General features: G+C 45.2%; 1 protein-coding gene across 1 annotated transcript in view; it reads right to left on the bottom strand.

The window, feature by feature from the left end:
• PDK4 (pyruvate dehydrogenase kinase 4) overlaps positions 1-11337 on the bottom strand; it is a 40102-nt gene extending 28765 nt beyond the window's left edge. Inside the window, exon 1 of the mRNA XM_082257468.1 lies at positions 11196-11337. Coding sequence (XP_082113594.1) covers positions 11196-11313 — 118 coding nt within the window. The 5' untranslated portion in view covers positions 11314-11337. The remainder of the gene's footprint in view (positions 1-11195) is intronic.
• Positions 11338-14961: the final 3624 nt, after the last annotated feature.

Raw genomic sequence — 14961 nt, 5'->3', positions numbered from 1 at the left:
TTGAGGAGGGGGGACTCTAAAGGAAATACCTGTAAATTAAGGGAATCTCTTGGGGCTACCCCAGGTCACCAGAACTAGTGTCCCCATTGGAAGATTTCCCCTCTATTACTTTTCTGGGGACAACCTAAAATTTGGGATTTTCTTTTACTTTCAAATGATAAAGTAAAAAGTAAACAGAACAAATAAAGTGAGAATCTCCCCAAAACGGAGGACATAGAAAGCAATAAAAAAGGACTCCACTCTATCCAAGACTAAAAAATAAAATGATATACTCCCGAAGATTAAATTTAAAGTGTAACTAAAAAGGCAAAAACGTGTATGTGTGAGATGGATATTTTTTTTTTTTTTTTTTTTTTTTATTATTTATTTTTAGTCTTTGCGCATAAGCAGCCAAAGTTTGCCGGCAAGGAATGATCTTCCGAGTAATTATTTGTAGACATGGGGTTATACATTGCAGGTTGTCTGAGTGTTGCAGCCTTGGACAATATTGGGCTTGTTTATTGCTAATGTTAATGTTAGATAAGACCGACATACAAAACAGACTTTCCAGGAAGAATAACCAACCTGAACTCCTGCTGACTAAGGGGATTTTGGTTGCATAATTGCATAGTACTCATGGAGCAAAGATTGCACCTTATCTTTACTTTTTATTCTCAGGAGTGGATCAGGATCAGGAGTTGTAGCTGCTAAAGGGCTGTTTTTGCCCCTGTACTTCCTGCATGCAGCCTGCTGGATCAATTTATTGGGATGTCTCCAGTATTGGAAAGGTAAAAAAAAAAAAAAAATGCCAGAGCGTGAGAGTGCTGGCGTTGTGAAGAAAATTCACATTGCCACAAACGTTAAGGGAATTTCTTCCCCACTGGCCAGCAACGTTAAGGGACATTCTTCCCCACTGGCCAGCAACGTTAAGGGACATTCTTCCCCACTGGCCAGCAACGTTAAGGGACATTCTTCCCCACTGGCCAGCAACGTTAAGGGACATTCTTCCCCACTGGCCAGCAACGTTAAGGGACATTCTTCCCCACTGGCCAGCAACGTTAAGGAGCATTCTTCCCCACTGGCCACCAACGTTAAGGAGCATTCTTCCCCACTGGCCAGCAACGTTGAGGAGCATTCTTCCCCACTGGCCAGCAACGTTGAGGGACATTCTTCCCCACTGGCCACCAACGTTAAGGAGCATTCTTCCCCACTGGCCACCAACGTTAAGGAGCATTTTTCCCCACTGGCCACCAACGTTAAGGAGCATTCTTCCCCACTGGCCACCAACGTTAAGGAGCATTCTTCCCCACTGGCCACCAACGTTAAGGAGCATTTTTCCCCACTGGCCACCAACGTTAAGGAGCATTCTTCCCCACTGGTCACCAACGTTAAGGAGCATTCTTCCCCACTGGCCACCAACGTTAAGGAGCATTCTTCCCCATTGGCCACCAACGTTAAGGGACATTCTTCCCCACTGGCCACCAACGTTAAAGGGACATTCTTCCCCACTGGCCACCAACGTTATTAAAGGGACATTCTTCCCCACTGGCCACCAACGTTAAGGAGCATTCTTCCCCACTGGCCACCAACATTAAGGAGCATTCCTTCCATTGTCCACCATTATTAAGGAACATTCTTCCACCACACTAGTGTACATATATCGATTACCACTAGTTCCCTGAGACTATAAAGTTAACGGTTCCTCTGTGTTAAAATGGCTGGTCAACTTCAGATACAGGTGGCCTGACTTTAAACACCATCTCCCAGCCTCTAGGTTGGCACAACAGCAATAAGGAAACTGGTAAAACCACGACAAAAGGTTCTAACCCTTCTTCCCCATCTCCCAAAATAAAATAAAAGTATTTTGGCTGGACATTCACTTTAAGACTTCACCAAATTTATGAGAAGAAAAAAGGGACTGTTCAGCCTTAATTCAACACTAAAATATTGACATTTAGCATCCTCCTTAAGTGCAATTGTCTGATGCTGAAGAGCTCCACAAAATGCTGTTTGGCTGCCATGCTGATCCTCTGGTTTCTGAAGGAAGCACAATTGCTAGTGCTGTCATGGCTGCCCATGCATTCATGACAGGTGTCCTTACTGACAGGACCATCACCATACACAACTGCAGCTCCAGTGGAACTCTTACTGGTGATCATGCGTTACTTATGGCCATCAAATCAACTTGACTAGGGATTGCACTGGAAGGTAAAACAAACCTTTTTTTTGCATTTCTACCAGGGGTTAGATAGTGCGATCTCATATCTAAACGGCAACCTTACTGGATGTGAAAGGCTTATCAATGCATGGCACTGGATTTGAACTCTGATCTTTTATCTCAGGTCAGTTCTTACACTTGTGAACCAGAACAGCTTACGTAAATGGTTTGGACAGCAGGATGAGCTGCTTAGACAGCGATAGGTATAGTCTGTAGTCTGTGGGGCTACTCAATATAAAGCAAAACACTATGGATGTGTGAAACTTTAAAGGGTCGAAGACCCCTAAACCCCTTTTGGACTGGAAGGTTTTGCCCCCTTAATGACCAGGGCATTTTTTGTGAAACGGCACTGCAAGATTTTAACTGAGGATTGCGGGGTCATGAAGTGCTGTACCCAAATAAAATTGATGTCTTTTTTCCCCCCCCACAAATAGAGCTTTCTTTTGGTGGTATTTGATCACCTCTGCGATTTTTTTTTTTTTTTGGCGCTATAAAACAAAAAGAAGAAGAGCGACAATTCTGAAAAAACAATATTTCCTATTTTCTGCTATAAAACACAGCCAATAAAAAAAAAAAAAATTTAAAAATCAATTTTTTTCATCAGTTTAGGCCAATGTGTATTATGCCACATATTTTTGGTAAAAAAAAAAAATCCCAATAAGTGTATATTGATTGGTTTGCACGAAAGTTATAGCGTCTACAAACTAGGGGATAGATTTATGGCATTTTTATTTATTTATTTATTTTTTATAGTAATGGCGGCGATCAATGATTTTTAGCGAGACTGCGACATTGCAGCATACACCTTGGACACCTGACACTTTTGAGGGGACCAGTGATGTTAATACAGTAATCAGTGCCAAAAATATGTACTGTTACTGTACTGACACTGGCAGGGAAGGGGTTAACACCAGAGCGATCAAATGGTTTAGTGTGTCCCTAGGGAATACTTTCTAACTGTGTGGGGGATGGACTTACTAGATTAACACAGGAGCCCTGTGTTCATCTGTGACAGAACGGCGGTCTGCCTTGTTTGGGGAGCGATCGGGATGTGTGGCGGACATCGCATCCGCTGGACCCGCTGATTGGCTCCCCCTCTAGCCAATCAACGCGCCCCCACTGCCATTTTGCATAATAGAGCTGACTTGCCGCAGTAAGTGTGCGGCGGCTGGTCGGCAAGAGCTGAATAGTGGTTGGGCTGAGGGTTGGGTTACAATTGTAACATTTTGGATTTCCCCTCACTTTACCTGAATAGTAAGGCCGGTCATAGACTGAGTGAACTTCTTTCCGGCAACCCACAGACAGTGTTGACTGGGGAATTCCTCCTGCCGAGCCATTGTGTTCTCCCAAGGGGGTGCAGCAGAGAGAACAGCCGCTAGCGACAATAGCATGTGAAATCCAGCAGGCTGCTTGTACCCAAGTTAATCGATTGGGTGCAATCAGCCTGCCCATACATGGTTCGAATCTCGGCCGGTTCCTGCTGCACCCACTGAGATTTGAACCATCTATAGACATCCTAAAATGTTACCAAACCCTGCACCTTTCATTCACTATATCTAGGGTACGGTTTGTACTACTGCGAGCCAATAAAAGACCCAACAAAGGCTCCAACCCCGCTCCACTATCCCCAACACGATTACAAAAAAAAAAAATAGCCTGGAGGATGGCTTTAAAGTAAGAATGGTACAAAATAGCTTCCGACTTGGTGTCATGAGGAATGTACTTTGCTCATGGTGCGGTTTGCTGGAGGGATCTGGAAGGATCACACAACTAGGGGATATTAGGTTACAAGACTGGACCTCTTGTAAACAAGCTGCGCCAAACTTACAGAGGTTCATTTATCACGGCTAGGACGTTGGGATAACTGTGGCAGCTGTAAGACACATCTGCTGTTTTTCAGCGAGTTGTATTCCTTAGAATACTTGGTCGGGGCTACTGGCAGAACGTCAAGTCATTCCACAGACAGACTAGAAGCCCAACTGCCCAGAAGTTTTCTAAGAAAAATGGAAAAAAGAAAAACAAAACCAGAACTCCTAATCATCCCCATGTTTCCTATGCTGTTAAGGATTTTTTGTCACAAAGCAAAACCCAAGGGATTAGGCTGTGATAGCCGTTCTAACCCAGACAGTCACTCTACGCCATATTGGTTCGGGGGAGGAGCAGATATACTCTTCCATTGCTGCCCTGGAACCAGAATGTCCCATTTGAAAGGATGCCCGCTTTAGCAACAGCGTTATTAAATGGGCGTTTTGCTTTGCGACAGGGTCTCTTTAGAAATGTTGTTCATATTTTTATTTTCTTGCAATGCAAGGAACGCATATTGATTTGCAAAGTAATCTTTTTCGCTTGTAAAAATAAAAAGCAGGTTACATAACTGCAGATTATAAGTACTACGTAACCCGGACTGCTTTCCTTTCAAGAGGTGAACAACCGAAGGTGTTGATAACGCAACGCCAGGGGAGTTTAATCAATAGATTTCTCCCCCTTTTTTTTTTATAAAGCGATCACATTCTCTCGTTCTCAGCTGCATAAGAGCTGGGGGAGGAGAAGCAGCAATACACTGAGCTTCCCAATGAATGGCTCTGCAGCAGGAAAACGTCAGGACAAGTCTGATCATTAGAGGAGCGCACATTGAGTTCCCAGCAAAACTAAAGAATTGACCATGGTGTGTTCTGCTGTTTAGTGTGGCAGAGGGACTGACAGGAATACCAGGGGTTTCACATAAAGGAAGCAATACAAAGAAACAGGATATTTTCCCCATACAAGTACATAGTACAGTGGGCACATATCAGGAATATTAAATGCTGGGGTAACAAACACTTTAACATTCCCCTCCCCCAAAGACTTCAAGGAGAAACGTAAATGTAATTTACGACGCCTTCCTCGGCTCGCCCGTGTCTCCCATCCCACCAGGAGACCCAGGCAACCAGCCTGCAAGGCCGCTAAAGACCCGATCAACGATGCAGTCGGCTCTGATTGGGTCTCCATGTAAAAACCCGGAAGTGATGTAAAAACCCGGAAGTGATGTCATGACATCACTTCCGGGTCCTCAGCGCCAGATTAAAAAAAAATGACAGCATTCAAAACAGCCAAACTTGGCGTTTGGAATGCTTTTAAGTGCAGAGGAGGGGTTTGGGGTCTTTTAGACTCCCCAGATCCCTCCACAAGAGTATCTGTAAAGTAAAATAAATTTTTTTTTTCCTGTACAAAAATATCGGCTGATACTGATATTCAATGGCCAAAATATCAGTATCGGTAACAAAAAACGATATTGGTCGATCACTAATATATACACACACACACACACACGTGCCTCAGCAAATTTAAGGAGAAACGTACATTTAAATTATATATATATTTCACAGATGCAGGTGAACAGCACAACAGCAATGGTTCGTTGAATTTGCGTGCAAAGCAATCAAGTCATCCCCCAGGCTGTATTATATATATAAGAAAAAGTCCACAGGGATTGCTGCACAAATATTCTTTCTTTTATTCGAAAAACATCCAAAAGTACATACCAGTACAAAGGCAGAGTATTTCAATAAGTAACGTTTCGGACTTCAAAGCTAACGTCCTTCCTCATACAGAAATACATCTAAAGCCCTGTACACACGTACCGATTGTCGGCCGTAAATATTCGGCCGACGACCGATCGTAGGCTTGTTAGTATGATGCTTCCAACAGCGCATTTTCGGCCGAACAGAATCGGGTGTGCAGGCATTAAAATTTTTGTTGGCCAACACCAGAATGGCCGATTGTTCGCCAGTCAGTACAGATTCCGGCCGACAGACAGATTAGCAAGACTGGGCATGCTCAAAGAAGAAAAAGACAAGGAAAGTTAACCATCACATGACATCACTTCTGCAGTCGGCTGTTGTTGGCCGACAAAATTCGTGTGCAGTCTTTTGCAGTTTTCAACAGACACGACAGCCCGCGGACAAAAGACGGCCGATCGTTCGGCCGACGATCAGTACGTGTGTACGGGGCTTTAATCTCTATACACATATAAAAGGCTTATATATGTTCACTATCAAATAAGAATCCACAAGTCAATCATTATTTAATTCACACAGGTATCTCTAATTGATCATTCAGAAGACACACACACACACACATATACATATATATACATACATACATACATACATACATACACACACACACACACACATATATTATATATTATATATATATATATATACATATATACACACACATACATACACACACATACATACACACACACTTCTAGATTGTAAGCTCTAATGAGCAGGGCCCTCTACTTCCTCCTGTTTTGAACTGTATTGTCTTCCCTCACATTGTAAAGCGCTGCGCAAACTGTGGGCGCTATATATATATATATATATATATATATATATATATATATATATATATATATATATATATATATAAAAAATGAATTACATTTACATTTCTCCTTAAATTCGCCGAGACACCTGTACAGTTCCCTTTAGCTGCCATGTGTGAACAAATCCTTGGGATATTTTGACTTTTATATAAAAATAGTATATAAAAGTATTTTGGGGCAATCAAATGAAAAACCAAGAGCTGTGAGAATGTAAATGGCAGTAATGTAGATTGTAGTGAATCTCTGGTTAAGGAATGCACAGATGTCAGCACCCAGAGGAGAAAAACTTGTTTACTCCACAAGGAGCAGGAAAAAAAAAAAAAAGAAAAAGGTTTGGCGTAGAGGAAGTTCCAGGTATAGCAACTGAAGCAAAAGAGAAAAACAACTTTTGTGCAGAAGACATGCTGAGACAGCGAGCAGATCCCCGCTGTACACCCAGCTAACAGACTGGAAGAAATATATCCTTCTTATCTATGGAAGGACCCAGAAAATATGAAAACTCAACTTTAAGCTTAAATTTAACTTTAAAACATAGAATTGTGCTGGGACTGCCTCTATGAACAGCTGGATACAATGTAACAGATAAATATTCATTTGCAGGTCTTTAATGTCGATTAGCAGTGTGTAATGATACATTTCTTCAGGCAAGGACATTGGATGAGGCACAGTATAAATGTATCCACTCATTCATAATTCCCATATAAATATGGACCGTGTAATAGAAGATACTCCGACACGGGCTATTAATATACACTGACCCAAACCTCTCTCTAGGTTTGGAATTTTAGAAGAGCGGCAGGTTTCAAGGAGCTACAAGGTACGGCACTTCTTGCTGTGAGGGCATGCTGATATTTGTAGTGCCCCCAAAGGGTTGCAAGTAACACTCAGAGTAAAGCTGGCCATCCACTACACAATCTGTCTGCTCTATCTCTGTGCCATCTTCTTTAAGGCTCAGGCCCCTTTCACACTTGTGCGACTTGTAATGCGATTTGGGACTGAAAAAAAAAAAAAAAAATCGCATGACAAGTCGTTCTCCATTATTTCCAATGAGCCTCATTCATATCTGTGCGACTTGCAGTCGCACCGACTTCAAAGTAGTCCCTGCACTACTTTGGCAGGGTTTTGATGAATTTTGAATTCCAAAGACATTCAAGCCCAGTCAAACTTGCATCAAAATTGCGGCATCAAAATTGCGGCAACATGCAACTTTGAAGTCACAAGTGTGCATGGGGCCTTATACACAAGAGGCTGAGGGGGGGGGGTAAAACAGCATGTTTTTTTTTTTTACAACTCCCCTTAAAAAGTGGTTGCAAACCCTTGCATATACCCAGTGAAGTGACCAGCTTTAGGTGACACACAGAAAATAAACAAATCCTCCTACATAAGTTTTACCGGTTTATCTGCAGCACTCTCTTCTCTACATCCATTCAAAGTGCTGAAATGTAAAGCATGTCTGAGCGTTCAGAAAAAAGGGGGCGGAGAGCTGAAATTACTCTCAGTGAGCCAATTGGAGGGAAGAGAGGGACACCTGGGAGGGACGACCCCCTGCACACAGGAACAGAGCTGAGGCTGTCAATCAGCTGGAGGTCCCTCCCGTCACCATTTTTCTCTTAGTGTCAGGAAATCTTGTCAGACGTGACTCATGCTGATAGACCAGGAAGGAGGCAGCAGATAGAAATGAGACTAAAGCCCCGTACACACGTACCGATTGTCGGCCGAAAATGTTCAGCCGCCGAACGATGGGCCGATTTTCAGCTTGTTAGTATGATGCTTCCGACAGCGCACTTTCGGCCGAACAGAATCTGTCGTACAGGAATTTAAAATTTTTGTTGGCCAACACCAGAACAGCCGATTGTTCCCCAGTCAGTACAGATTTCGGCCAACAGACAGCAGATTTGCAAGACTGGGCATGCTCAGAGAAGAAAAAAGACCAGGAAAGTTAACCATCACATGACATCACTTCTGCAGTCGGCTGTTGGCCGACTAAATTCATGTGCAGTCTTTTGCAGTTTTCAACAGACAAGACAGCCCTTGGACAAAAGACGGCCGATCGTTCGGCCGACGATCGGTACGTGTGTACGGGGCTTTAGTGCTGTGGATTGAGACAAGCAGACACTATAGAGGGATATGCTTTGTTCATATTTCACGACTGAGGTTTACAATCACTTTAAACTGCAGAGGTAGCGGCCGGTGCTGCACAGCTGTTACAGCATCACAGCCACGGCAGAAAAGTTTATTAGTTTAAATTCAATGTATGTCTTCACAATGGTCTGTTGCGCTTCCCTTGTGGTGTTAAGAAATCCTTCTTGCTGCATTTTTGGTCAGTTAAAAGCATGGTAAAAATCGCCTCGCAATTGCTGTAAAATCGCATGCGTTTTTTGGTGCCATTATCGACACCTTTTTCTCTTATTGGCAGAATGCTGAGAACACCATTTTTGCCCGATATATTTCAGCCACCAAATTTTTGGTTCATCTATAGTGATGCATGTTGCAGTTACCCCAATGTGTAAATGGGCCATTATTTATTCATTCACATTTCTTCTACCAATTTCCAGCTTTAGTTAGGCAAACTCAGCACTCCAACTGTTGTGGAACTACAAGTCTCAAAAGGCATTGCAAGCCTGACAGCAACAGCCATGACTCCCAAGGGAAGGGGGTTGATGAGATTTGTAGTTTCAGCACAGCCGGACTGTCAATGTTGCCCATCTCCGCTTTAGAATGTTTATTCCCAAAACTGTCCACCAGGGGTCTCTCAGCCACATATGACCCTCTACCTCTCCTCACTAAACAAGTTGCTGGGACTTGTAGTTCTAGAAAGCCAAGTCTATGTGTTCTTCACTGTGTTGAACTTCCATTAAGAACACCTCCCCCGTTGTACTTTGTTGTGATTTGTATATACATGTTCTGCTATACAGTCATATATACTTATGCAAATTGAGCCTGCATCATCTACAAGACTCGTGTTTGTCTTTACACAATGACATGAGCAAAATAAATCATGAATCATCTGTCACGGCAATTTAATGTTCCACAAACACCAACTTAGAAATCAGATCTTAATCATTTGTTGCCGAGATGTAATGGGCTGGACTGAGAAATAAAACTTAAAGCATTTGTTACCCCAAAACGTCATATTCCTGTTATGTTGCTGCTGTACCATGTACTTGTATGAGAAAGTCTCCTGTTCTCTTTATATTGCTTCCTTTGTGTGAAATCCCTGGTGTCCTGCCAGTCCCTCTGCTTTCCTATTAAAAACTGACCACACTAAGCAGAACACATTGTGGTCAGTTCTCTAGCAAACTGTATGGCTGAATTTGCACCGCTTAGAGATCGCATGTAATTTTAGGAGCAGTGCGCTCTGAATTACATGCGATCTCTGTGATCGCACAAATGTGAACCGGCACTCAGTGTTGATATGGGAATCCCTCCCTCAGCCTTATTGTGTTCTGCCAGCAGGGAGCCTTCCCAAGCCGGCAGAACCCAATGATTGATGCTAGCGGCTATACCCACAGGGAGTAATTGCATGTAAAATATCCGATAGGCTGGATGTACCAAAGTTGATCAATGGATCGACTTTGGTACAATCAGCCTGCACATAGATGTAGCAGATCTTGGCTGGTTCCTGCTGATTGGATCCATCTATGGCCAGCTTGGGTGGCAGTGATGATGCATCAAGACCTCAGCTTAGGGTAGTTGGATCGTCCCAATGATATGATTGCCAATTGGGGGGTGGTCACTGCCTGTCATTGCACTGCACTGTCTTACCCCTCATGTTCACAGATGCCAGGGTCCATACAACATAACATTTGGGCACATTTCCATGCCTAGTAGCCACAGGGTGCTGCGTATCTGCCCATTGTACTCAATGGCTGTACATTGGTATAGGCTGGTATTGGCTGATATGCACGTCAGGGGTTTAACTACAGGGGTTGCAATTGGGCCCCATGCTCCAGGGGGTCTGTACAGCTCCCCTGTACACCTGGATAGGATAGAATGTCGCAATAGAGAACCAGGAAGGGAGGGTCGGTAAATAAGTAATTTACCAGCTCCTTCCTTTTCTGAATGGACAGAGTCATAGTCAGTGACATTGTAATGATAAAATAAATTATAATAATTAGAATGTCAAAAAATAAAAACTACTGACACCAGTGGATGAACTAGCAAGATTGCAAAGGTCACACTTGTGACCGGACCCCAAGATGGCAGGAAGGGAGCCCACTGCAGAACTTGTGAAAGGGTCCTTGCAATGAGAGTAAAGGGCCCCAGGATCAGTGGGAAGAGCCCCAGGCTTGAAGGGAAGGGCCCTGGCCAGAGATCCGGGGGGGGCCTTCACGGTTTCTTGCACCGGGGCCCCTGAAGGTTCTAGTTATGCCTCTGGTACATGTGTACACCCCTGGATACAGGTAGCCTGAGTCCAAGGTTGTATGTCCCTGCGCATGCACATGTTTCTACAGCCATTGATTACTCTAGGTATGTATTTGCATCTTTGGCTTCGAGGTGCGGAAATACACCACACATTTATGTCGGATGGCCCCGTGTACGACTTATTGATTAAATCCACCTGAAAAGGTCTAGAAGCCGGAATAGACATGGACATGCATTAAAAAGGAAACGGATTGCGCTTACCGAAGTCAATGAACTGCTTCATGGAAAGAGGGGATGGAGAGTAGCGGCTGAACCTCTCGATCTGTTTCGGCGCATTGGCCAGAGCCGCATTCTTCAGCAGGAACCGGGCGAACTTCATGGTTAGGCACCACGGTGGCTTATTTCACCTATAGGAATAAAAAAAAAAACGTGGTTATAAAATCAGATGATACAAAATATACATTACTAGGTGAAAAGACACTCAGGATGACTGAGCAAGCATTGTGCAGATATCTATAGCAGCCAATCAGAGTTCAGCACTCCGACTGCCCGGCTGATACCTGGCTGCCCTGTATTCAGCACATCACCGGGCCCCCGGAACTATCTGCCAATGTGTGACCCGGCGCTAAGACAAAGTCATGGTTATTAGGAAGTGATTGGGAGACGCACATAAAATTAATGAGGCGTAAAGTTCAATGTCAAACCTGCGCTCCGTACCGAGGCAGAGCCAATGATTGATAGGACAGGTCGCAGGATTATGGACCATGTGACCGATAGAGAGATCAATGTGCGTAATATGTCACAACTGCCCAGCGTGTAAAGAGTTATAGGGACGGGGCAAAGTGTGCCGATAAATCATTATATCCTGAGATCAGATATGTCATGAGCCGACCAATGGGAGGGAGGGAGCCGATCTTCATGGGTGAAAAGTTTTACACGTGGATGTCAGAGTGAGCAGCAAACTGCAGATGGAGTTCTTTTTATACCCCCAGAGTCTCCCTCACTATTTATTCTGTGTACCCCCAGAGTCCCCCTCACTATTGATTCTGTGTACCCCCAGAGTACCCCTCACTATTGATTCTGTGTACCCCCAGAGTCCCCCTCACTATTGATTCTCTCTACCCCCAGAGTCCCTCTCACTATTGATTCTCTCTACCCCCAGAGTCCCCCTCACTAATGATTCTGTGTACCCCCAGAGTCCCTCTCACTATTGATTCTCTCTACCCCCAGAGTCCCCCTCACTAATGATTCTGTGTACCCCCAGAGTCCCCCTCACTAATGATTCTGTGTACCCCCAGAGTCCCCCTCACTATTGATTCTGTGTACCCCCAGAGTCCCCCTCACTATTGATTCTGTGTACCCCCAGAGTCTCCCTCACTATTGATTCTGTGTACCCCAGAGTCCCCCTCACTATTGATTCTGTGTACCCCAGAGTCTCCCTCACTATTGATTCTGTGTACCCCCAGAGTCTCCCTCACTATTGATTCTGTGTACCCCCAGAGTCTCCCTCACTATTGATTCTGTGTACCCCCAGAGTCCCCCTCACTATTGATTCTGTGTACCCCCAGAGTCTCCCTCACTATTTATTCTGTGTACCCCCAGAGTCCCCCTCACTATTGATTCTGTGTACCCCCAGAGTACCCCTCACTATTGATTCTGTGTACCCCCAGAGTCCCCCTCACTATTGATTCTCTCTACCCCCAGAGTCCCTCTCACTATTGATTCTCTCTACCCCCAGAGTCCCCCTCACTAATGATTCTGTGTACCCCCAGAGTCCCCCTCACTATTGATTCTGTGTACCCCCAGAGTCCCCCTCACTATTGATTCTGTGTACCCCCAGAGTCTCCCTCACTATTGATTCTGTGTACCCCAGAGTCCCCCTCACTATTGATTCTGTGTACCCCCAGAGTCTCCCTCACTATTGATTCTGTGTACCCCCAGAGTCTCCCTCACTATTGATTCTGTGTACCCCCAGAGTCTCCCTCACTATTGATTCTGTGTACCCCCAGAGTCCCCCTCACTATTGATTCTGTGTACCCCCAGAGTCCCCCTCACTATTGATTCTGTGTACCCCCAGAGTCCCCCTCACTATTGATTCTGTGTACCCCCAGAGTCTCCCTCACTATTGATTCTGTGTACCCCCAGAGTCTCCCCTCACTATTGATTCTGTGTACCCCCAGAGTCCCCCTCACTATTGATTCTGTGTACCCCCAGAGTCTCCCCTCACTATTGATTCTGTGTACCCCCAGAGTCTCCCCTCACTATTGATTCTGTGTACCCCCAGAGTCCCCCTCACTATTGATTCTGTGTACCCCCAGAGTCTCCCTCACTATTGATTCTGTGTACCCCCAGAGTCTCCCTCACTATTGATTCTGTGTACCCCCAGAGTCCCCCTCACTATTGATTCTGTGTACCCCCAGAGTCCCCCTCACTATTGATTCTGTGTACCCCCAGAGTCCCCCTCACTATTGATTCTGTGTACCCCCAGAGTCTCCCTCACTATTGATTCTGTGTACCCCCAGAGTCTCCCTCACTATTGATTCTGTGTACCCCCAGAGTCTCCCTCACTAATGATTCTGTGTACCCCCAGAGTCTCCCTCACTAATGATTCTGTGTACCCCCAGAGTCTCCCCTCACTATTGATTCTGTGTACCCCCAGAGTCCCCCTCACTATTGATTCTGTGTACCCCCAGAGTCTCCCTCACTATTGATTCTGTGTACCCCCAGAGTCTCCCTCACTATTGATTCTGTGTACCCCCAGAGTCCCCCTCACTATTGATTCTGTGTACCCTCAGAGTCTCCCTCACTATTGATTCTGTGTACCCCCAGAGTCCCCCTCACTATTGATTCTGTGTACCACCAGAGTCCCCCTCACTATTGATTCTGTGTACCCCCAGAGTCTCCCTCACTATTTATTCTGTGTACCCCCAGAGTCTCCCTCACTATTGATTCTGTGTACCCCAGAGTCCCCCTCACTATTGATTCTGTGTACCCCCAGAGTCCCCCTCACTATTTATTCTGTGTACCCCCAGAGTCCCCCTCACTATTTATTCTGTGTACCCCCAGAGTCCCCCTCACTATTTATTCTGTGTACCCCCAGAGTCCCCCTCACTATTGATTCTGTGTACCCCCAGAGTCCCCCTCACTATTGATTCTGTGTACCCCCAGAGTCCCCCTCACTATTGATTCTGTGTACCACCAGAGTCCCCCTCACTATTGATTCTGTGTACCCCCAGAGTCTCCCTCACTATTGATTCTGTGTACCCCCAGAGTCTCCCTCACTATTGATTCTGTGTACCCCAGAGTCCCCCTCACTATTGATTCTGTGTACCCCCAGAGTCTCCCTCACTATTGATTCTGTGTACCCCCAGAGTCTCCCTCACTATTGATTCTGTGTACCCCCAGAGTCCCCCTCACTATTGATTCTGTGTACCCTCAGAGTCTCCCTCACTATTGATTCTGTGTACCCCCAGAGTCCCCCTCACTATTGATTCTGTGTACCACCAGAGTCCCCCTCACTATTGATTCTGTGTACCCCCAGAGTCTCCCTCACTATTTATTCTGTGTACCCCCAGAGTCTCCCTCACTATTGATTCTGTGTACCCCAGAGTCCCCCTCACTATTGATTCTGTGTACCCCCAGAGTCCCCCCTCACTATTGATTCTGTGTACCCCCAGAGTCCCCCTCACTATTGATTCTGTGTACCCCCAGAGTCCCCCTCACTATTGATTCTGTGTACCCCCAGAGTCTCCCTCACTATTGATTCTGTGTACCCCCAGAGTCTCCCCTCACTATTGATTCTGTGTACCCCCAGAGTCCCCCTCACTATTGATTCTGTGTACCCCCAGAGTCTCCCTCACTAATGATTCTGTGTACCCCCAGAGTCTCCCCTCACTATTGATTCTGTGTACCCCCAGAGTCCCCCTCACTATTGATTCTGTGTACCCCCAGAGTCTCCCTCACTATTGATTCTGTGTACCCCCAGAGTCTCCCTCACTATTGATTCTGTGTACCCCCAGAGTCCCCC

This window comes from Pelophylax lessonae, assembly GCF_965119305.1.
Source record: "Pelophylax lessonae genome assembly, chromosome: 5".
Classification (NCBI taxonomy): Eukaryota; Metazoa; Chordata; class Amphibia; order Anura; family Ranidae; genus Pelophylax; species Pelophylax lessonae.
The sequence above is the reverse complement of the archived record's forward strand: the minus strand, read 5'-3'. Positions and strand labels throughout refer to the sequence as shown.